The following is a 25,284-nucleotide window of genomic DNA, read 5'->3' as shown; positions in this document are numbered from 1 at the left end:
CGAATCATACCACGGAAAGGGCCTAGATTATGAATATTAATTAGGTCAAGCTGACGGTGCTTGGTAACCTTCCTGCAGCGTTCAGTTATGCAACCTCATTAATATTAACGATTATTATAGTACCGTTCGTTAATTCGCCAGAGGGCTACCTACGCGTCCAATCCTGTCCTCGTCACGTGATTAATATTCATGAGACAAGCCTTCACCGTGGTAGAATTCGAGAAGCGGTGAGACGCATGCGCACTATTCACGGGGCTGTCTGAAGAAGTGCGTTTCCTTTTCTAGGGCCTGTGTGTGTTAAAGACAGCTGTAGCCCTTTGGGTGTGCTGCGCTTCCGTAACGCTTAAAAACTGCTCGCTTCAAGCGGCTTTCCGTTTATCGACTACCCTGGTCAGTAATACGCCGCAACATTTGTGCTTTTTTGGCTAAACCGTTTATTTTCTTACACGCGCTTTTTGAAGCGCATACAACCATCGCTGTCTTAACGGTTTTTGGGGGTGTATTTGTATGCACGGACGAGCTGATCATCTTTTGTCTGCTCGGCATTGATGTTAGAGGAAAGCTCTCTGGAAGATCTGTTTTGCTGAATGTGTGAATGACCACATCTGTATCTTCTGTTGATCAGAAGTTGACCCACACATGGACTAAGTGGACAAGCCTAAAACATCTCTAACTTTAACGTTAAGGCATTTGGACACCAAGGGCTGATCATCTAGGGAACGCATAGGTACAGTTATGTATTTTATTACGCCAGTGTAATAGCTTGATCTTGCCACCTTTCTGCTTTCCGTTTTTCTTGCAACCCTCTGCATGTCTAAGAATGGGCGCATTGTGTTTTTGAATCTGAATGCGATGGGTCTGTTTCACAGCTGTCTAAATAAGAGCCACTTGAGGCTGCTGCATGAGACAGCGTGTCTTTGATTATACATCGTGTTTATTTAATCATCTTAAATAAATCATGTGTGTAAGAGGCATTATATAGCCTAGTTTGGTCGCCAGAATGCATCGGGTGCAGGATGGCATAATGGACTAATCCCAGTTTGAGATGCATTGTCTCCTTTCCAGTCCTGATTGGACCAGCAGTGCTGTTCCCCTTCAGCATCATTATATGATTGTGATGTTGTCATGGTTCTTTGAATGTTTAATAACAACATCTGAATGTGGGTCTGGTCTGTAAATAATTGAACTGAGGTTTTTGGTTGCGGACACGGATTATTTGAGCTGGTAAGGGACGCCGTTTGTAACCAAAACCTAGAATGTTTACATGGTATTTAAACGAGAGAAAAAAATTCCCTTGCTAAAAGGGCAGTTATTCAAATCATAGTAGAAAGGCTTCAGTGTGTTTTTGCCTTTATTAATATTAATGAGCTGGATTTAGAAAGGTTGAAATCCAAAGGTCACTTCCTCCCTCTAAAATGCAGATTTTAAAGGAACAGTTCACCAAATAATCAAAATGATCACTGTCATGATCGCATTCTTTATTTGTTTGTTTGTTTGTTTGTTTATTTAAAAGAAAACGTTTAAATTCTCCCATAGTAAAAGTGAATGAGGACTGGCTATGTCAAAGTTATGACAAAAAGTAAGAGTGTCATATAAACAGTTCATACATACAGTGCACAATATCCCAGTGATCACTGGTGAGGCTCTGAAATGGGCTAGAAAATGATTTATACTTCAAAAAATGGTGTGTAGATATTGGTAGTTGTGTGCCCTTTTTACCAGGGTTATTATAGTTAACAGTCTGAAACTGAGTTAACTGTCTGAAACTAAAACTGCACTCTAAATGCTGGGTTGTTTCAATCCATGTTTTTGCCAAATATGGACAAACCTAACCGTTGGTTTAAAAATTTTAATAAAATGTTTAAGCCCAACAGTTTGGTTTGTCCATATTTTACTCAAACATGGGTTGAAAAAACCCTAGCAAAAACATTTTCATTACTTGTTAAAAAAAAAAAATATATATATATATATATATCCATATATATATATATATATATAATTTATATATTTAAAAAAAAATTTCAGCTAGTTGCCAAGGCAAAATTTCTTATTTTCATTTAGGTTAACTTGGATGTACTAAAATAACAAAAAATTAAAAACTAGTTGGTTAGTTGTTTTTTTTTATTTAAAAAAAGACTTAAACTTGACAAAAACACACAAAAAATACTAAAACTTTAACTAAAATGGAAAAAATAAAAACTAATACAAAATATTAATAAAGACTATAATAGAATCTCCATTTTATTTCATAAAATAACAGCTTTTTTACTAACATTAGTGTCTAATAGTTATTGTTGTTGTTTTATCTGAAAGCTGCAGCGGATGGGAATGTTTTTAGTAAATGATGATTCAGATTTCAGGGCATTCTTCCACAAAAAGTTTGAATATAGTGCAGAAGTCTTATGGACTATTGTTATGGTGCTTTTGTATCCTCTTTGGGTCTTCACAGCCCCAGTTCCCATTATATTCTTCTTTAAAAAAAAACCTTTTACATTCCACAGAAGAAAGTCATACATGTTTTAATAAATAACAGAATTTTTTTTTTAATTTTTTTTTTTATATAACTCTTCTTATAACTGGGCAGTCGTTCTAGAATGTGGCTCTTACCATCATCATATGTCTGTCTGTGTATATTTTACACTGTTTCTTCCCTCATTGGTTCATTCTTCATTGCTTAAAATCGCATCAAGGATGTTGTCGCACAGATGCCCGTTAAATGCAGAGCCCCTTCTTTGAAGAGCATCAAAACTGCACTTCCTGTTTAGTTCCTTTAATTCACACCTGCAAAATCTACTCAGTCGGGCTTCACTGCATCTTGTAGTCAGACTATTGTCTTTTCTGTATTTCTGAACAACTCGGCTCTGTCATTTACAATGGGGTTTTCCCTGCTGCTAAACTGCTGTGCTTTTCACTTGCTCAGAAAGGCATTTTGTAGTGTGCAGCTCGACTGTTGTGTGAGAACATTGCTTTTCTGCACATTTTGCCAACAGCATTCGTTTTTACTGACATATGCTATTTCATTATTCTAATATACATTTCTCAGCACTTCCTTACAGAGTCGGACACAATTATACTGATATCACTCGTTACTGCCCTGATCTGTCAAATTTCTTTGCAGGGGCCAAACACTGTCCAGCTGCAAAACTGACTATAAATGTAGTCCATATAACTTTTAAGTCTTCTGTTTGAGGAACCAACCTAAATTGAAGTCATTATAGTTGTGTGTTTGGTTGTAGAGCTCATGCTGTCACAGTGGTTTGTCGGTAGATGTCATTAGGCATCAAAGTAGGAGCAGCTCTGCCCAGAGGGAAGATAGTTTGCAGGGTCAAGCTGGTGTGAGACGCTCCCTGCCATGACGCTGGCTGGTGTGGAACTTAAAAGGCCTTGTGGTAACAGAAAAGAAGGAAATAACTGGGAATGATTATGAAGGCTTACTGATATATGCCCAGTGTGACACTCATTTACTGGGGTTGTTTTTGGCCTTGCTGTATTTGCATTTGTGATGATCTCCAAATGTACATTTTACGAGGTGAAGATTGTTTTTAAATGTAAGCATGAAGGTCCACGTCTAAACCTAACTGTCAATGGGGCATAAGCAGATCATAGGAAAACACAAATAAGATTGTACAAAAGCATATATATTACCCAGCAATTCACCTAATCTTAAACTAGTTATGAATTGAGTGTGCTGTAATCTCACTTTTCCAAGTTCATATCATTTTAAGGTTTAAGGAATAAAAATTAATATTTATATATTTTAGGAAATCAGTTGGAGGTTTTTTAACCTAAAGTAAAATTCATATTCTATCCTATTTAATATTTCAGAAGGAAAAGGATTATTCTCTCAGTATCAGCCCTACACTGTGTTTCCCTGAGGCCTTCATAGGAACGCTTTGCCCTCCATTGCAGAGGAATTTTACGCATGAATATTAATGACATGGGGGTGGGGGGGTTGGGGGTGGGTGGTGAGCAGAATACCTGAGTACCTGTTGAATCTTGCCCCAGTACACTGATAGTAAAAGTTGAGAAATTCACATTGCTACTTTTCTTGATCTTCCCACACACATTCAGCAGTACAATAACAATTATTGCCTTTACAAAAAGTATCAAGGTGGTGTAACCTTGGATATGCACCCATGTAGCAGCAGCTGATGTTTATTGGCCGATTTTTGATCAATTTAAAACCATCTGCATATTGGTTTGTTACAGTCTGAAAATTGGATATATAACAAAACGATGGGTTTATTAATTAACTGCGTGAAGGAAATGTCTGTTGTAGGGATGCACCGATATGACAATTTTGGCCGATAACCGATAGATTAGCTGATAAATCTAAATTTTTATATAATTTGTGAGCCTGGTTACAAAAACAAAAGTCTTAAAGACCATTAAAAGCCATGTCCCAATCACACAATTATAATGTTCTCATTATAATTTGATGTAGCCTATATGACAGACTTGCGCTGGACATGTTGCACTTAACTGTATTTTCCTTTTTTTAAATTATTCCATTAATATTTCACGCAATTCAAAACCATCTTGGCGAACAGTGTGTATCTGATGTGTCTCAGCTGAAGGAAATAATCCATTATTTATCAGCTTTACTAAATCAGTCAAATTTTCTTATTGGGCCAATAACGATAACATGAAAAATAACTGTATCTACCGATATGTTGGCCGATGTGTTGTGCATTCCTAGTCTTTTGCATAATCCAACGTTTTTCTCTGGGTAACATAATTAAATGCTTCCTTAAACAAAATGGAGTCTATACAACAGGGTTTCGACAATACTACCCAGGCCCACCGTGAACAACGCTCGGGACAATTGGCGGAACTGTCACTGTCCCGAACAGGCCAGTGCTACATCTTCATGAAAGTTTATACTTTGCACCTGTTTTTAAGCCATGCGAATTTAGATATTCAAGTGCAAGAAGACTCAAAAGAGAACTGTGGTCCACTCGCTGTGTGAGAAGTTTTGTGTGCCCACACATTCAAAGCCACATTGTAGACTGCACACAAATACTGATTTTTAGAGTCTTATTCACACACGATTCGATCAAGATGCCCAGTCTTGGCGTGTATCCTTGTTACATAGTCAGTTATATCTTTAATGAACGTTAACAGTTGACAATTAAAATGATAGTGTACCATTATTCATGCAGCTCTTAAAATGACATAGCCTAATATTCCCTCTGTCTGTGTTTTTAATGTTAATCAAACAACAAAATAAAAAATAGCTCACTACTACTCTTGACTTAATAGCTTTTGTAACTTTATTAAGGAGTAAAGGGATAGTTCACCCAAAAATGAAAATTCTGTCATTTACTCACCCTCAAGTTGTTCCAAACCTGTATGAATTTCTTTCTTCTGCGGAACACAAAGGAAGATGTTTTGAAGAATCTCAGTATTTTTGGTTGATCATTGACATCCATAGTTTTTTTTTTTCCCATAATATGGAATTCAATGGCTACCATCAACTATTTGGTTACCAACATTCTTTTAAAATATCTTCCTTTGTGTTCAGCAGAAGAAAGAAACTCATACAGGTTTGGAACAACTTGAGAGTGTGTAAAGATGAGAGGATTTTATTTTTTGTGGGAAATATCCCTTTAATGTAGATTTCATTTATACAATAAAGGATGGCCTATATTTTACATTTGATTGGTTTATTGCTATAACAACTAAACCTACTTGAAAAGTGTTTTTCATGTGCATCTTTGTTCTGTTGTATTTATGTTGCCCTGTTGAATGTTAAATGGATCCAATTCATGTTCAATAGAAATTATTTTATGATGTAGGCAATAAACTAAGCTCGGATGCATTTTTTTAACTTTGCTCATTTAAAACATCATCAAAACACTAACCTATTTCAATGACAAAAGTTAAAATCAGCCAATAGTTTGTTAAAATCGGTATTGGTATCAGCCCCAAAAAATCGGTGCATCCCTAATATACACTATGATAATCATAACCATATTGAATTATTTTCATGTCATTGAAAGAATACAGCATTACCATGGTACTGTAATAAAAAAACTGGTACTTTTTTCCTCATTATTTTTGGTGATATCAGAAGGATTGGATTAGGTTGAATATCACACAGATTCATACTGCACATTTTTTTTTATCCATATTATAACTACAGACTTAAGCCTTTTGTTGAGCAAAGGCTTTCTGAAGAACTTTGAAGAGCAGGCATGCATGAAGACGAATGAGCAAATGAATGCTGGATATTGAGCATTTCCCTTTGCAATTTTCACGGTAACGCACGCACTGACACATTAGCACTTCATAACGGATCTAAAAATAGAGCGCATATCTCAGCGGCCCTCCTGAAACATGCTGACTGTACTCATTAAATTAAAATGTTGAAAGATGCCCTATTTGAGGTTGAAAGGGAGAATCGAAGAGCATCCAAACATTCGAGTAAGGTCATTCGCTGACCCATGGTATGTGTGTATGGTTGTAAGTGATCAGATGTTTTGTAAAAGGATGTGAAGTAGATGTATTTAAGGGATGAAAGGCTGCAAGGCTGGTATCCGCTCTATCTCCGGGCACATCACGTCTCTGTTCTCTCTCATTGAAGCTGGTTTCCTGGTTCCTCGTGTGGCCTGGAGGCAACTGTCATGCCTCCCCTACTGAGTCTCTCTACTAGTCTCACACGTGCTTTACTTTGAAAATGACAGCATAAATCACATTCAAAGGAGCTTGGCTTTAATATTCTGCAGGGCTTTTTTTCAGAGCTGAACCATTAAGATGAACAGAACGATCATTAAAAAAAAATTGGAAATATTAGGGAAAAAGTGGGTCTGGAAAACCGGAAAAGCAATGAAAATTTCTTTTTTTGGTTTGTCAGAGTCTTGTTCAAGTCACTCAACACCTTCATCAGATACTTAAGATTCTTAAGGATACTTGTTGCCCTTAAAAAGTCGATGTCCATTAGACCAAGTCTGGATAGAACTGGGTTGAAGTATCCACTTCTGGTATACAAAGATGCTTTTGTTGAAGTCTGTGAATAAAAGGAAAGGCTTTGGTTGTCCATCATACGCTCTGGAAACTTCTGCAGTCCCTGTCATATTTGAGCTACCAGAGTTGACTGGATTCAGTGGCAGCGAGCTAGCTGGCTTCCAAATGTCTGCTGCAAGTTTTTAGATACTCGAGGAATGAAAAGTTCTCTTGTGCAAGGCGTAGCCCTGCTGATGCAATCCCTAAACAATGATATCATTTGTAACACGGGATTTGCCAAAGCACACCCCGAAATTGTTGCTGATTACAGAAAAGCCTCATTGATTTTGATTGGTGAATGCATTCCTCTTTGAATGTCAACTTCTTGTTTTCTAGATGAGCCATTTTTGTGGTTGGATATCTCTTTCTTTCTGCATCATCTTTAGGTGCTTTCACATGACTGCATTTCTTTTGTTCCTGCCATTTAAGGTTGTTTAGGGTGAATGTGAACTTGGTGTCAGTGCAGTTGTCAAATTATTAATTGCAAGCCGGAGATATCCATCACTTCGCCTTCTTTCTCAGAGCCTGTTCACAGGGTTAGCATATCATTTATTTTTCTATAGGCTTGCTACTGCTAGTGTGTTTTGGGATCATCCATCAGGCAAAAGTATGATTTTAGGTTGAGTTATGCACCAGTTAGCTACTTGGTTGAGTGGGTTGTTCAAATGTCTAACACAAGTACATCTGATAGAAATAGTGATGCATGCCTTAGCAAACCACACTAATAAAATGTCTTAAGTACAGATTGCTTCAAGTGCCAAACAAACAAGTGGCATTGTGAGAGTGTGATATTAATAGCTTGTTGCTTTACTTGTCAAGTGTGGTAAAGAGTGGCGGTTAGTAAAATTGAAACAATGTCTTCCTGCTGTTTATCGCAGACCACTTGTGGCATTTAAAAAAAAAAAAATTATTGTACAGTTGTGCATTTGAAAAATGGCGAGCCACTACAATGACAATCAGTTTCCTGTCTCTACATAATTCATGTTATTCCTGTTAGCGGTGAGTATAAAATTAGGTAGTCAGAGCAGCAGGGGGACACAGTGTTTTTAGAGGGAAGTGTGTTATATCCTCACTGTAAGGGCTTCTGTGGATTACGCTGCTGTTGGCGCCCCTTTTGGCGTCTGCTGCTCTAGCCAGCACTCTTCAACCCATAGTGCTCATCACTCACCAATGCCTGTGTGCCAATACAGGAAGACCGTTTCAGTCTCTGCAGCTCAGACAGGAAGTGACTTCATGTTGTGCAGGGGGCTTGCTGCAGCTTTCATGCCAGAGCTACTTTGCATTGAACAGAGTGGCAGTCAGTGTTGGTTGATATATTAATGAGGTCAGGGCGCTCAGTGTCATAATCATCTGTTTCACAAATGTGCCGCATGCACTGCACTTCGTTTGAAAATAATGTGGGAGGGTTGAACCAGTGTGAATTTACTGTTACACACAAAGAATAGGAACATAGGATTATAGGAAAGTGTCATGAGTAACTGCCAACAGCATCAAAACAAACATGCCCTACCTTAAATGTATTAAAGCTGCAGTCGGCAAGTCTGGCAGATTGAGTGGACTTAATCAAAATTTTGAATGTTTACAACTCTCATGTCCCTCCCCCACTACCAACGAATACCCTCCCACCGAGTTCGTGCTCGTCAGTGCGTGTGCAACAGGTTTTCTGTGAACGCGCCCCGTCTCATCAGCATCCATCAACACCATGGAGTATTAGGAGCTAACGTTAGTCAGATAGCGCGTACAATAACAGTAGCTTTACTACTGTTCTTACTCGCTTAAGAAAGATAGAGTAGCATTGATTCTTCCAAAAAGCCGAACTTTATCCCCTTCATCTGGACATGTTTATCCACCTTACCTTACGTTCACACGGATTTCAGTTCAAACAAAGCTAATGAACCTGCCCAACAAGTGCTAACGCTAGCTATTCATACCAACACATTTGGGCAAACATACTTAGATTACTAACATAACGCTAAGAAATAAAGTAACTGGTTGATAAAACACAATTACCTGTCGAGAAGAAATGTTGCAAGCTCTGCATCCAGCTGGAACCCAATTAAATCACGTAAATCACGGTCGCTTTCTTTACTTCTTTCTTTTCGGGAGGTGTTCTCTTTTCCTGTGTTGTTTTTGACCTCCTAGCTCTTGAGGTTAACCGAGGAATTGGAATCTTTTCCGCCATCACTCTTCCTTTCTGGGCGAACTTCAGGCGTGTGCATGTGATTGTAACGTGCGCGAAGGGTGGCGTGTGCACGACCTGTGATTGACAGTCAGATCTCACACCCCCCTGCGCTGATTGCACCTGATGATCCGGGAGCGGTGGATTTTTGCAAAACAAATAACATGCTCCAGTTTGGAGTTAGAAGCTCGTTTTTTTCTAAAACCACTTTATTTATGTTGTTCTGTCGGATTATAGTGTCGATTTCACTGAATATGATCAAAAAAAAATTGCAGACGGCAGCTTTAAATTACATGCATTATGTTGAACATTAATTAACTGTTCATAATTTCATTGATATGCAGCGCATGCCTCATTACCGCACGGCACGCTACGAACATAGTATAACATCTGACCGTACTGTGAGAGATTTTTTATTTAGTCACAAATTATGAAAATAATAGAAAAATTACACCACAGGTATAGTTTATTTTCAAGTTGAGTGCGCAAGACTTTCAAAGTATTCTCCTTTGGCCGTGAGCGTGGAAAGATGCGTTTGGACTCTAGTGGACTTTGTTTTCAAGCGCTCAAGTCACTTGCGCATGCGATGTTGTATGTGCACTGGCATTAGAAATGTTTTTTGTTACGTTTGTAGTCGTTTCTTTGACTACACACTGCGCAATCCCGTTTCGTCTCGACTTTTAAAGCTCTGTCTGCTTTTCTATTTTAGAGTAGATATCTGGTTAGATTTCCGCCTCCAACCAACTGTTCAGTTGTTCACTTTTAATATAGAGCAGAAATACTTCAGGTATATTTGGTTTCTGATTCCAGATGCAGTTTATTTCCCTAACTGCCTGGTAATTTGTTCCCATGAGAGTTTTATATAAGGTTTGCAGACTCGCATGTGTCATCGAGTTCAGTTCAGAAGTTTCTTCTCCCTACAACACTTGTTATAGTGGAAAAAGAGCTATAACAACTTTGATATACATGTTGCTCATCACCACGAAAGTGAAACTTTTTTTTTTTTTTTTTACTTCTCATTTCTGTTTTCTGGTGTTCTCAATTCTCAAGCTGTGGTGTGAGTTCATTTTTTTCCCATAGTAATATATTTTAATCTGTGGAACAGTACAGCCTTATTTAACCTGATGTTAACGTTAAGGTACCTAGTCTCACAGATCTTTGAGTAAACGGTCTAATCCACATTGTGGCCTAGAATGGGCCACTTGGACTAGAAGAATCTGACTGACATGTAAATCGACCAACCATAGTTTGATTTATTTTTGGGAGCCGCTTTATTTGAAATAGACTTTACCACAATAATAATAATAATAATAAATGTAATTTAGTTTATAATTTTAATTTCACATTTTAAAAATGTAAATTACAGCAACTGTCTCAAAGTGTAGGATATGTACTGAATAAATAAATGAATAACCCAGGAAATTAGCAGAAAAGGTAAAAGTAACGCTTGGACGGGCTTTTTGCAAGCCTGGTTGCTGCTCAGCTCATCTTCCTGTCTGAGGCATCGGAAAATCTACAGCCGCCACTTCCCCTTTGAAAGTGTGTGTGCTTGAACTGTATTTGCTGCTAAACTGTGTTTGCTGACATGCTTTGTAGGTCTAATTTTGAGGCATTAAGTTTTAGTTAATTTTCTGTGTATCTTTCTAAAAACAGCTTTTCAGGATTTAGCATTGAATTTATCTGTATGTTCAGTGTTTATTTCATTGTTTGGGAATTGCAATGTGTTTTTCTTTAATTCCAATAATGAATCAATGTTTTCTCACCAGGTTTTTGGCCAGTTCTGGCTACAGCTGTACGCCTCAGGCTCAGCTCTGATGTTACCAGCTGAAACGGGTTGACTGTGAGGACGATTTCCCTCGGATATGTCTACCTTTGAGGTAACACAAACCTTAAAGTGTGGCCATCCGGATATAATGTGAATTAGGGCTGGGGTTTATTTTGTTGTAGTTTGGACATCAAGGGCTTGTGCTAATTTTTATTTTTTTTATTAGACAATCTGGCCTCCGGGCACCGAGTGTGTGGCCAGGTACAACTTCCCTGGAACGGCAGACCAGGACTTGCCTATGAGCAAAGGAGATGTCCTTACTATAATTGGAGTAACTAAGGTAAAGTTCTGAAAAGGAATGTTAGAATAACATGCATTTAAAGAGTTCATCATTTACTCACCGTCATGTTGTTCCAAAACTGTATGACTTTATTTCTTCTTCAGAACACAGATATTTTAAAAGAGAGATGTTTTGAATAAATTATTGTATATGATGCATGTTCATTTTTAATGTTATCCTCCTTGTTATTTTAAATATTTCCTTTCTATAAAAGTCTACTGCTTATATAAGTTCAGAAGGTCTTCCAGGTTTGTGAAATTGTACACACAGACCAGCTCGTCATGAGCCTGTCACTAAAAACTGAGACCCACAGCATTTGATCACTGGGTTTACAGAAATCATTTCACTTTTAAGTGTTTTCTCAACATTGCATATCTAATCAGCTCCTCATGAACACATTCATTATTATTTGAATTATCACTCAGTGAGTCATTACTGTCTTTGGAAGGCTTTTGTCTTCATATTTACATGCAAGGCAGGGTTCCCCAACTTTTTTTGTCTGCTGAACCTCTTTGACCGAACATAATTACTTGAAGTAAGCCCTTAGATTTTAAGTTAATAAGTTAGGTCAATAATAAAATTAAGTCCATAATAATAATAAAATGAAGTTCATATTTTTTAATTAGCTTTTCATAAACTTACGAACCCCTGCAGTTCCATCAGGAACCCCATGGGGAACGTGCTGGATGTAATGTAATGATGTAATATAATATTTAATGCACTTCATGTTTTCCTTCTCTTTGTATTTTTATACTAATATTGTACAAGATTATCCTATTCAAATCAATGTGATAAACGAGTTAATCTAAAAATTAATCAGTTCCTAAAATGATTAATCTAGATTACATTACTAACTTAAATTTTTGTCATGTAATTTTGAATCAGTAACTGACTACAATTTCTAAGTAATCTACCCAGCATTGGTTGTCATTTTATTATTGTAATCTTAATCTCACATAGGTGAGTTTATTAACCTGCTAGCATAGCGCTCCAGTTTACCAGTGATCATCTTTAGCTTCAGCACATGCACCTCAAACAGTTATGCACTACATTAATAACTATGATTAACGCTTCGGCGCTAGCGGCTCAAACAGCAATGTTATTTGAAGCAGTAATATTAATTTTAGCTGTTTCTTTTTCAATAATTAGCACTTTTATTTTTCTCGTTTTTTCGTTGATTATCATCAACAATATGGTTTAAAATCATTTAATTATTGTCCATGCAGCGGCTATTCCGTTGTATTTATCCATGGCACATGCATTTTTGTCCTTTATAAGCCTATGTGTTGTCCAATTACTTTTTTTGTATTTAGGCATTATTTTATTTCATTGTAAGGCAATAGATTTTTATTTTATTTTTTTGATCCAGAGATTGTAAATTAATCTAAAAATTATGGAATTTTACAATGGTTCACTAAGTGTTTGTGAGCAATTTGTTTTTGTAATCAGGCTCTTAAAAAAATTAAAAAATGAATATATATATATATATATATATATAAATAATTTTGATTTATTGGCCAATCTATAGTCGGTGCATTCCTGTTTTTGTTGTTGTTGTTTTTTTCAAGCAATTAAAGTCAGTGAGATCCAGTGTTTCTTTGCTTTTGACCCCATTAACTTTTGAAAGGTGAAACATTCTACAAAATATATTTTTATGTTCTACTCAAAGAAATTATACAGTTTTGGAATGACATGAGTGTGAGTAAATGATGACAGAATTTTCATTTGTACTGTTGATGTCCTCTTACATGTTCAAGAAACATTTATTATTATTATTATAATTATTATTATTAATGTCAAAAACCGTTATGAAAAATTTGCCAACTATGTGTGTTTTAAAAGAATTCTCAACATAAAATACTAAAAAGAAGTTCAGCAGAATATTCATGCTATTTTTGCCGTACATGAACCAGTGGCTTCCAAGGTCCCAAAATGACATAAAAATATCATAAATGTGCCATATGATAGGTGTCTGTGGAGAACAAACTGAATTTTAAGTCAGTATTTGCCTAAATTAATTTTCACTGTATTGAAAAGTCCAGCACGAACATTCTGCTAAATATCTCTTTTTCTGTTCCACGTAAGACGTGACGCTATACGAGTTTGGAACATAAGGTGAAATATAAATGATTAAATTAACACATTTAAAATTAGTTTGTTGTTGCTTCATTCCAGGATCCAAACTGGTACAAAGCAAAAAACTCGTCAGGACGAGAGGGTACCATACCAGCAAACTACGTTCAGAAGAGAGAAGGAGTGAAGTCTGGCGGTAAACTGAGCCTTATGCCGTAAGTACTCAGTTCATTCGCGTGTTTTTTATGAGATTGTTTTGTCAGCACTGATTCTCATTGACATACAAAAAGAAAGGGTGTTTGTGTGAGTTTCATGCATACAAACACTAGCACGCTATATTTAGCATGTATCACTGATATCATCACACATCACCTACTATATCTGTAATTATACACAAATGTCTTCCTGCTTTCCGGTCCACCACAATAATCCAAAGACTCATTTGAATCGGCCAGCTGTTTAAAATGGAAGGAGAAATCAGTAAGTTATACAAATGGCACCACTCAGGCCATTGGAAAAAGTCCATCTCTTGGCATCTGATATGCAAAAGCCAGAGACATGCATCATGATTAGAGTTCGGTTGTAAGAGAGCATGTGATATTCTTCAATTACTGACTGCTTTGAGAGAGAACTATGGGTATAATGATGTAGATGTCTCAATTTTATTTAGCATAGCAAGACAAACTTGCTTGCAGCATCTGAATCTTAACCTGATGTATGGGATCTGGATGTCTGCTTTTAACAATGTGTAATGTATGGTTTAGATTTTGATGAGTTTGGCTTTAGCAGATTGTGATGGTAGCAGTCTTTGGTAAGTGCACAGCTTTGGTTTATTTTCGATGGTGTGTATGTATATGTGTGGGTAATTAGGAGATACAGATTGGATGTTTGTCATGCCAGGGAAGCCACAGAAGGGCCAGGCAAGGCCAGCGCTGCTTTTGGAAGCCTGTAATTTAGCTTTCTTTTCTCTGTCCTCTGCACAATATTATGTATCTGAATCAGTGTTTCTTACTGAATTCTCTCCATAGTTGGTCCTAAGTACATACAAAACAATTCTATTTTTTGTGACACATTTTAGTGTTTTTAAAGTAAAATACCATTACATCAACACTATTTTGGTTAAGTGTTAACTCGCATGTTTATGAGTTATTCTTGACCAATTCATAAAGAGTAATTATTTTGTGAATTAGACTTCATTCATTCATTTAGCAAATGCTTTTATTTAGAGAGACTTTCAAATGAGGAAGATCACAACCAATTGGTCATAATTTCAAATTAAAAATATAATTTGTATTATTTCTCATATTATTCAGTTCATACTGTTTATACTAAACAAACAGTGCTATTTTTGTAAAGTTTTTTTTTTCTATGTAAAATATTACTACATCTTTAAAAAAAAAATATATATATGTATTTAACAAAGTATCTGTTACTGCCGAGCAGTGTTGGGGAAAGTTACTTTTAAAAGTAATGCATTACAATATTGCGTTACTCCCCAAAAAAGTAACTTAAGTACGTTACTTAGTTACTTTTTATGGAAAGTAATGCGTTACATTACTTTTGCGTTACTTTTTCTCACCTGCATGGGCTTGTTGGTTTGTTTTTTAATAACAGCTAAAACAATCTATTTTTGCCAATTGTTAAGGCCCTTTCACATTAAAGTTAAATGAATAAGCCTAAGGCTGAAGGAAATGCATATTTACTACTGTACAGTAGAGGGCGCCGCTCAAACAAACCTTTCAGCTGCTGCTGTTCTTGATTAAATAACAATAGGATACAGGAGAAGGAAGTTCAACACTCTTATTTCTAAACCTAATCTAAAGTCATTTTTGCTTATTAGTATGGTTGAATTAGATCATTGTAGGTCAGCAGCAAAGACATTGGTTAATAAAGTGAGATTAAATACATAAAGTATATTTGTGTAATTTAACATAGTTAATTATAAAACTTTTGCACAAAATTCTGAGATTGCATTTGACTGTTTTTATTCATTTTGAGGAATACTGAATGTTTTTGTGCAAGTGAGATGAGTAAATGCATGTTCAATGCAAATGCACACAACACCTCACTTTATTTCTCTCAACATGGGGACAGGAGAGCTGTCAGTCAATAAATGTGAAAAAGTAACTAGCGTTACTTATTTGAAAAAGTAACTCAGATAATTTGTTGTAAATTGAAAAAGTAATGCGTTACTTTACTAGTTACTTGAAAAAGTAATCTGATTACGTAACTCAAGTTACTTGTAATAAGTTACCCCCAACACTGCTGCCGAGTCATTTTGACCGAGGCTTTTTGACCAATTTAAAGAATTGGCTCATAAGTGTCAATTGTTTATGAATCGGATTACAGCAATTTCATTCCATACAGCAAATTTACAACTGAGGTAAAATGTATGTGAATAAATGTTTTTCTTTTTAAACTTTTTTCTTTGATGCATTTTTAAAGGGGTGGTTGATTGATTTCATTTTTCTAGCTTTAGTGTGTAATGTTGCTGTTTGAGTATAAACAACATCCGCAAAGTTACGACGCTCAAAGTTCAAAGCAAAGGAAGATATTTTATTTTAAAGAAATCGTTTTGTTTTTTAGAACTACACGACACTCCTCTCAGGTTAGTGACATCACTAACCCTAAAATTTGCATAAACCCCACCCCCGGGAACACGCAGTCCATGTTGAGAAGAGGAAGAGTTGTTATATAGAGCACATTTGTGAGTCTGCTCACATGCAATACAGTACGTAACACAAATGCAATAGCATGTCACTCTGTAGGCATCTTACAACAGTTCCCACATAAGCGATTTTATAGATTATCATGACCGAATATGCTAGTTAACTCCATATCAGCAACATGCATTCATCAACTAACCATTCAGAAATGTCCTGTTGCATTCTACATATTGTCATTTCTTCTTGAGTCTTGATCGGAGCTGCTAAAACACACACACACAGAAGCTCCACCCTCTGTGCTGGGAGCAGCAGTTAATTTGCATTTAAAGTGACACACACGATATTATACCACCCCATTAAAAAAATACTTCTTTTTTTTTACAGTAAAATACTATTTAATCCAACAAAGCTCTTTTTTTAACAGATTATCTATTCCAAATTCAAAGTGCAAGACTGATTCAAAATAATAACTTGTGGGTTCATGGATCTTTTTGAATGATCCATTAAAAGATCAGACTAAAAAGAGTTAATAATTTGCAAATATGCAATTGTGTATACTTTTAATGCTTAGAGGTTTCATTTCTGCACTTTAGACTTTATAAAATGACTAAAAAAAAAAAACAATTCTTCTTCGTCAGACAACACAAAATATACATTGATATCACTTCTCAATGATGCACATAACAAACACATGTCCTTTATCTGTGGTCATTCAGATGGTTCCATGGAAAGATCACGCGCGAGCAGGCCGAGGGGCTTCTCTACCCCCCAGAGACAGGCCTCTTCCTGGTGCGCGAGAGCACTAACTACCCCGGCGACTACACCCTGTGTGTCAGTTGTGACAACAAGGTGGAGCATTACCGCATCATCTACCACAACGGCAAACTGTCCATCGATGAGGAGGAGTACTTTGAAAACCTCATGCAGCTCATGGAGGTGAGGGTTGCTGGCTTGGTTTAAGCTTCAGATTCAGAAAAGAGTTGTATCAAAGACTTTAGATATACTGTACAAACCTAGTGCACTCATATTACTTTGGATAGGAGAAAGGGCAATGGGAATATGGCAGAATAAGTCATGCCTTCTAAATAGAAGAATCAATGCCTAATTGGCAAAGTCATTGTGTCACTGCAGCTCCGGTCGCAATAAAAACACACTCTGTTCTGAGACGTACGCTTAGGACTGCACATACGCATTGGCTGATCCTGCCTGAAAAATGCTGGGGGTTTTTTTGTCATGATCTGAGCGTTTAGAAACACAATTTATGAGACAGTGGTCAGACTTCATTAGTGATTTCAAATGTGAAATGTAATCGTAAGGTTGGTGAGCAGCTTTGGAGAATGTGATGTTTCCCCATTCAAAGAGATGGAAGTTGTACTTGCATGAATGGAAAAGCTGCCAGAGAGGCATTTCAAAGATGGCCGCCGAGTGAAATGACTTGCCTTAAAGAGGCTCTGGTTGTATATTCACAGATAACTGGCAATTAGATAACTAATTTAGGGTCTTATGTATGATTGGTAAAATATAATGCATATATATCCAAAATCTGAACCAGTCCTTTGGATAATCTCCTATCCAAAATCTGAACCAGTGCTATATATAAATATATATATATATATATATATATATATATATATATATATATATATATATATATATATATATATATATATGAGAGAGATATATAGATGCGCAAAATACATTCCAGTGTCAGCCCAGGGGGTTGTGAAACTATCACACTTCTTCCTGTGAGTTCTTTCACCGCCTCTGTCAACATTTTCAAATTGATCGCCACACACACAAAGCCAAAAATAGCCCTAACAGGAAGTCAGTCCACATCAGAGGCACTGGGCACAGAGATGAAGCAAGCATTTACGATAGACTCCAGGAAACAATTTTTTTACACGCACACCTTGTGCTTTGAGGGCAAAGGTTCAAGTCCAGGTTGTGTTGAAGGAAGTGAACCTGCTAAACAAGAGCTGTGAAATGGGTGTTTTAATGGAAAGAGTTTTACTCTAGTTGAATGTCAAAGTTTAACAAACCAGTGCTATAGTGCAATGATGGTGTCATCAGATGTAACAAAATGTTACTTTGATATATTAATCATACCATAGTCATTTCTTGATCGATTACTACTATGGATCATCATATTTGGATGCCAGCTTGTTACAAATACAAGCTTGTTATTGATGGTTGCCAGGGTGTTGCTGTGTGCTAGCTAAGATGCTTTTTTTTAAAAGTGATTAAGTGGTTTTAGTGTTTATTTGAAACACTAGTGTTTCAAATTTTAGTGTTTATTTGAAACAAAGAAAAAAGTTATAGGAATTTTTGAATCTGTTTGCTCTAAAAAACAATTGCACATGTCTTTTGAAACAAGGGTTAGGTTAACCGTAACCCTCATAATTTAAGGTAACATTCAAATCCTTAGTACAAAGCCTTAGTTAGCAAGCACCAATAATGAAAAGAAAGCCTCAAAAAGGGCTGATTTACATAGATGTAATTTGTATAATTTTACATATCTTTTTTTATTCCACTGGTCATTGGCTTTATTAGGGTCGGTCTGTGTGATTAGCCAGTCATCCGTTTTCAGCTAAGTGTTGATAATGGTTCTGCTCTGGTTATACTAGATTGGGGTCTGGGTGGCTTTAGTGGTCAGAGCAGAGGCTCTATGGGTTCCTCAAGTCTTTCCTCACCCGTTCTATTACGGAATTCCAAGCATTCTTTAGTGTAATTTTGGCTACAGTCACTCTCTCTTTCTCCCACCCTTATAGGCTCAGCTGAACAGTTGTGCTTAAACAGTCTACAATAAGGCTTTATGTCCATAGTGATTAGACTACCAGAGAAGATATTCCTCCCACAATCCACTCGATAACATTCCTGAGAAAACCAGTGGAGATATAGGCAATAAAATCCTCAAACTGATACTGTCCACTGTTGTTTATCCATTAGTGTTTATTGTCGCTCATTCGGGTTCATCACATTACAGCTCTGGGTCTGACCAGTTAACTTTATTAAATGAATACTTCTATTCAGAAAGGATGCATTAAATTGATCAAAAGTGACAGTAAAGAGATTTATGATGTTGCAAAAGATATCCATTTCACATATATACTGTTCTTTTGAACTTTCCATTCATCTAAAATTATCTGGGGGAAAAAATCTATCATGGTTGCAGCACAACTGTTTTCAACATTGATCATGATAGGAAATGTTTCTTGAGCAGCAAACCAGCTTCTTATAATGATTTCTGAATGATTTACTAACAGTTATTTTTGTATCCAATAATCACTGAGGTGTTTGTTACAGTCTAGTCATGCAAATGTGTTGTTCTTTTGAGCGCGTGCGTGTATAAGAACGGCGCGCGCACGCTCGCCCGCTCTAGTTCCTGGAACAGTTTTTTTTTTTTTTTTAATATTATTGAGGAAGTGACAAAGAGGAAACGAGCGCAGGACGTTCCAGATCATTTCAAGCGCTCTATAGATGGCGTTTCATTCATGTAACAATATTATCTCGTCGTCTGGTCACACGATTATAGCGTCCAGACATATGGAATCACAAACACGCATTTCAGCACCGAAATGATAAGAATGTTCTCGCCTGTGTGGACTTGTTTCTCTGAGGAGAGGAAAAGGAAGCGCTCGAGTCCAACTCAATAGCGCATATGTGCACCAGCGCACTCTGCTGGCCATCAAACTTATTCATTGGTAAAAAATATTTGTAAAACGTTACGTATTTCATGAGTCCATTTAAACAGCACATTCGAGCCTCATTTTACTTTTTCTGTTGTATATAATGTGCATTTATTTGCATATTGTTTTGCATAATTCAGTAAAGTGTTCATTTGTTTAAATGTAATGTAGCATTGTATTATCAGCTGATATGCATATTTTATCAATATACTGCCATGTTACTTTTTTTGTAAATGAGCTGTCTGTGTGTGTAACAGCACTACACTAAAGATGCAGATGGACTCTGTACCAGGCTTATCAAACCTAAACTCATGGAGGGGACTGTGGCGGCCCAGGATGAGTTCTCTAGGAGTAAGAGAATTCTTGACTACATGCATATTCACACCTGCATTTGCTTCATTTATACAGGTTTAAATTGCAGCATGGCTTCAAAGTTTGTTTTATGAAAGGTATTTTTAAGTTCATGAATCTTCCTTCCCCACAGGTGGCTGGGCTCTGAATAGAAAAGAACTGAAGCTTAACCAGACTATTGGAAAGGGAGAGTTTGGAGGTACGAATGTGCTAATGGGATGCTTTTTTGTGATTAGAAACCACATCTAGTTCAGTGGATCTAAAATAATTTGGTTAATAAATTGAGATTAAATTAAATTAAATTAAAAGTATATTTTGCATTATTTAACACATTTATTGCAGGTTTGGGTAATATTCTGAGTTTTCATTTCACTGTTGTTTTTTTATTCATTTTTTATTTTATTTTGAGGAATACTGAAATCTGCTTTTGTTCAAGTGTGATGAGTAAATTCCTGCTCACATCTAGTCTAGAAACACAATAACCATCATGTTCACACAGCGCACACAACGCATCTGCACCTTCAGATTTCTCTGACATTGGGGACAGGAGAGCTGTCAGTCAATAAATGGGAAAGCAAAGTAATCTGCGATACTTGAAAAAGTAACTCAGATATTTTGTTGTAAATTTCAAAAGTAATAAGTTACTTTACTAGTTACTTGAAAAAAGTAATCTGATTACGTAAGTCGCGTTACTTGTAATGCGTTACCCACAACACTGCTTATAAAAATAAACATAAATATATGAACATTACCATGAACCATACAGGCAGGCAATAATTTATCCAGCCTTACAAAAATATGCTCTTTTTGATTTTTAGATGTGATGGTTGGAGACTACAGAGGCAAGAAAGTAGCGGTGAAATGTATCAAAAATGACGCAACAGCGCAGGCCTTTGTTGCAGAGGCTTCAGTCATGACGTATGCAGCCAATCATAATTTTATTCTCTGGAATATTTAAGGCGTTCTATATTTAGATATTTAAATATCAATATTCATGTTGACTGTTACAGGCAGTTACGGCATAATAACTTGGTACAGCTGCTGGGAGTGATTGTGGAAGAGAAGGGCAGCCTCTTCATTGTCACTGAGTATATGGCCAAGGTCAGTGACTCCAACCTGTTATCACTGAGAACAACTGGACTTATACATTTGACCGTGTCGCTTGGGCATATAAAAGTATATTTTGAAAAATAACGTTCTTGAAGTATTATTTTTGACGTCTTCATGTCTTTCTTCAGGGTAGTCTAGTGGACTATCTGCGCTCCAGAGGACGTACTGTTATTGGTGGAGATCGTCTGATCAATTTCTCAATGCAAGTTTCTTTTTTATCACTTTTGTACTCATCCAACGTTGCCTCATAATTAATTATAAAATGAATTAAGTATATCTTTTCTTTAATTTCTCTTGTTAATTAATGTTTTAGGGATGTCTGCAAGGCGATGGAATATCTCGAGGCCAATAACTTCGTGCACAGGGATCTGGCGGCTCGTAATGTTCTAGTGTCAGAAGACAACATAGCAAAAGTCAGCGACTTTGGCCTCACCAAGGAAGCGTCATCTACTCAAGATACAGCCAAACTCCCGGTTAAGTGGACTTCACCTGAGGCCTTACGAGAGAAGGTGTGTTGTCTGCTTTTGGTTTAATAGGTTTAAATGGAGACATGCAAGAAGTCACGTCCTCTAATCTTTTTATTTTCTACCTTTCTGTCTGAAACAGAAGTTTTCCACTAAGTCAGATGTATGGAGCTATGGCATCTTACTGTGGGAGATCTATTCCTTTGGCAGGGTACCATATCCAAGAATTGTAAGTCACTTTAAAGCAGAAACACGACAAATAAAAAATATATTTGTAGTTTTTTTTTTTTTTTTTTTTATGAATCAATGTATTATTATTATTAATCTAATTTACATGAAAACTACTCAAATAAATAGGATATTATTATCAATAAATTTGTATCTTAATTATGTCACCTCAAAGTAGAAAAATGACCAATAAAAAGTATATTTGTTATTTTTTATATATTGTATTGTTTTATTATAGTTTTAATTATCTAATTTAAATGAAAATAAATAGGGTATTATAATTAATATATAAATCACTTCATATCAGATACATGACCATACAATTGTAGTTTAAAAAAAAATACTATTATACTATAATTAAAATACTATTAGTATTATATCAATATATAATTTAATAAAATAAAACAACTTGGGATATAAAAAATCAATACTTGTTTAATCTATAGCTATAATTGGTTAATATAATAAGAATACTATTAGTATTATATCAATATACACTATAATGAACAGAAACATGAACAATAAAAATACAATTGTCATATTATCCCAATATTATTTAATTATATAATATATTTAATTTATATGATATTTATTATTACTACAGTTTAATATTAATAATTCAATTCAATTAACATAATCTAAAAAATGTGGTTTTAATTAAAAAAAAACTTTTATATATTTTAGATCTTATTAATGCCATCATAATTTAGTAATGCTATTACTATTTTTATTTAATATATAAAATATATTTTAGATTTCTGCACATACCACATTATTTCTGATTCTTAGTATTTTAGTATCCAGGTAAATCCTACCAGTAGAGGACACTGTTGTCTACTTAAGCACAATCTTCCTAAGTCATGGTGTCCTTCGTCCTGTCTTCTCACAGCCTCTGAAGGAAGTTGTCCCGCGTGTAGAGAAGGGGTATAAGATGGACGCCCCCGACGTATGCCCGGTAGTGGTGTATGACATCATGAAGCAGTGCTGGACTCTGGACCCCGTGGTGCGGCCCAGCTTCAGAGAACTGAGAGAGAAACTTCAAGATATCATAACCAATGAGCTGTACCGATAAAAGACAAAAACTAAAGGAAAAACACAGGAGGAAGACCTCCATGGGACCATTCTCATACAATCTGACCAAAATCTACTCTTAAAGCAGTGGACTTGAAAAACTTCAGCAGAAATTTATTTTGCAAGCGCATACTTGTTTTTTCTTTGCATTGTTTTCATGGCTTGATTTTTATTTTTTTATTTTGGGGAGGCTGGCCTTCTCTACACCAACTCACCTCTTTTTTTGAATCATAAGATCTTCAGCCTCCTCTGATTCATCCTCAGACACTCCCTCATTACAGACTTTTGATTAGCATATAGTACTTTCTGCTAGAAAAGAAGAAAAATATGTTTTATTACTAAATCTGTCCACAAAACAAAATAAAATGATCATGAGAAATGACATTCGGCACCCATAAGGCAGGTTTTTTGCTAAATCTTGCACCCAAGAACAATAATTGGCACGTAGGGAAACCGTATGTTCATCCCAAACTGTTTTCAGTTCCAGTAGCCAATAAAATACACAAGAGAACCTTTCTTCCATTTCACAGTGCCTTTACGGCAGAAGTCTGTCTCGCCACCGAGCTTGTTTTTTATTTTATTTTATTTTAAATATGGTGTGTAAAAGCGATTTGATTTCCTGTTGTCTTTCTCATCTTTCCAAACATGTCAGTCTGAGCCTCTAAACCAGAAAGGATGAATATAAACATTGTAGGCCTTTCAATAGAGATGTGGCTTGGGTGGAAGCTGAAGTGCTTTAAAGGGATAGTTCACCCAAAAAAGAACATTCTGTCATCATTTACTCACCCTCAAGTTGTTCCAAACCTGTATGAGTTTTTTTGTTCTGTTGAACACAAAAGAAGATGTTTTGAAGAATGTTTCTGGTCCCCATTGACTTGCATAGTATGAAAAATATATATATACTATGAAAGTCAATAGGAATCAGAAACTGTTTGGTTACCAACATTTTTCAAAATATTTTCTTTTGTGTTCAGCAGAAGAAAGAAACTCATACAGATTTGGAACAACTTGATGGTGAGTAAATGACAGAATTTTAATTTTTGGGTCAACTATCCCTTTAGTTCAAAATACTAAAAATATATATATAAAAAAATATAAGAGAAATTATACCAAAAAAAAGCCACAAATACAGATTTGTGAAATATTTGTTTTATATTATATGCTGATTATTGCAAAGGACTGTGCAGTGCTTTTCTCTCTTTTTTTTTTCTTTGCTGCCATATTTCAGATAAAATCATTCCACCTGAACAGTTTGATAAAAACAAAAGATAAATGACAAAAAAATAAAAAGGCTGCCAAAAAGCTTTGAATGTGTGTTTATGTGCCCTTTAATGTGACCAAACATTTTAAAGGTCAGTCAAAGAAACACACCCAGAGAGGAAACATGTCATCTATACAAACTTCTGCCCGTTTAGCAGCGACCCAAACAGACTGGTGACACATGACAGATTTTCACCATATGCTTTTGACAGACGTGTGAAACCGTAATAATAATACCGATGCCCTGCAGATGCGCTCAACGTATGGCACGTCTTTAAAATCACATCATACACCTCAACCATAATGTGAAAGGATTGTTTCCTGGTCTATCTATAGGACGCTGTATTTCTGCTCAGCGCATGTTTCTCATCAGCAACATGATATCAAGAAGAGGAAGATTCATGAGCTCGCAGCTAGAATAAAAAGTAAACCACTGAAATGCTGTGTTTGTGGTTTTCAGTGAAGGTGAATCCACCTCTGGTCTACAACAAAATCACCTCAACGAAAACATAACAGGGAAATGTTTGCGTTTCTCTCTTTTATAGATAAATATTTGAATTAATATTTTTAGGGGAGCTACAACTTGCGTAAATTATGATTTTGGAAGAAATGCAATTTTTTCATAATATTTTGAAGCTTCTATTCACAAGTTCACATGTATAATCAGATTTTTGGCGTGCTGTCCGAGGGGTGGGCTGCTCCGAGCTTGAAATTTGGCCCAAATCCAGAGTACCTTCCCCCGATATCCCTGGCTGGGATAGGAGCCCATCGAGAGCGAGGAGTTGGGGTGGTGGAGGGATGCTGGGAAACTGTCGTGGGACGGAGGTGAGAGAATGCATATAGGCGTCGTCTCGTGCTGATTGGTTAGATTATCTGAATGGTTAGATTATCTGAATGTGTAATTCTCAATTGTTACATTTTCTTCATTTAGGAAAAGGAAGGGGAAAAAAAACATCCAAAATAATAGCCAACAGAATTTTTAAACATTTGATTTTTATGATACATGATATATTATTGTTAGTGCATCTCCTCTGAAAAATTCTAAGCGATGGTACTGTAATAGGCAAAGTAATTTCCTAAATATTA

The 25,284-nt window shown here is 36.1% G+C and overlaps 1 protein-coding gene across 3 annotated transcripts; it reads left to right on the top strand.

The window, feature by feature from the left end:
* Nucleotides 1–229: 229 nt before the first annotated feature.
* On the top strand, nt 230–24,240 carry csk (C-terminal Src kinase). Of its 3 annotated transcripts, XM_077210869.1 has the most exons (14): nt 241–390; nt 626–727; nt 10,951–11,061; nt 11,176–11,289; nt 13,465–13,577; nt 16,745–16,964; nt 19,972–20,065; nt 20,199–20,264; nt 20,884–20,983; nt 21,076–21,166; nt 21,304–21,377; nt 21,489–21,684; nt 21,782–21,868; nt 22,757–24,240. In XM_077210869.1, the coding sequence occupies exons 3-14, from the start codon at nt 11,047–11,049 to the stop codon at nt 22,937–22,939; spliced, it is 1,353 nt and encodes a 450-aa protein (XP_077066984.1). In that variant the 5' UTR covers nt 241–390; nt 626–727; nt 10,951–11,046; the 3' UTR covers nt 22,940–24,240. The 3 variants fall into 3 exon arrangements, with proteins under 3 accessions (XP_077066983.1, XP_077066984.1, XP_077066985.1); XM_077210868.1 differs by having other exon boundaries at nt 230–727; XM_077210870.1 differs by lacking the exon at nt 626–727.
* The last annotated feature ends 1,044 nt before the right edge of the window (nt 24,241–25,284 follow it).

Source organism: Siphateles boraxobius, unplaced genomic scaffold (assembly GCF_051911475.1).
Source record: "Siphateles boraxobius isolate OS27281-9 unplaced genomic scaffold, OSU_SipBor_1 65, whole genome shotgun sequence".
Taxonomy (NCBI): Eukaryota; Metazoa; Chordata; class Actinopteri; order Cypriniformes; family Leuciscidae; genus Siphateles; species Siphateles boraxobius.
The sequence above is the reverse complement of the archived record's forward strand: the minus strand, read 5'-3'. Positions and strand labels throughout refer to the sequence as shown.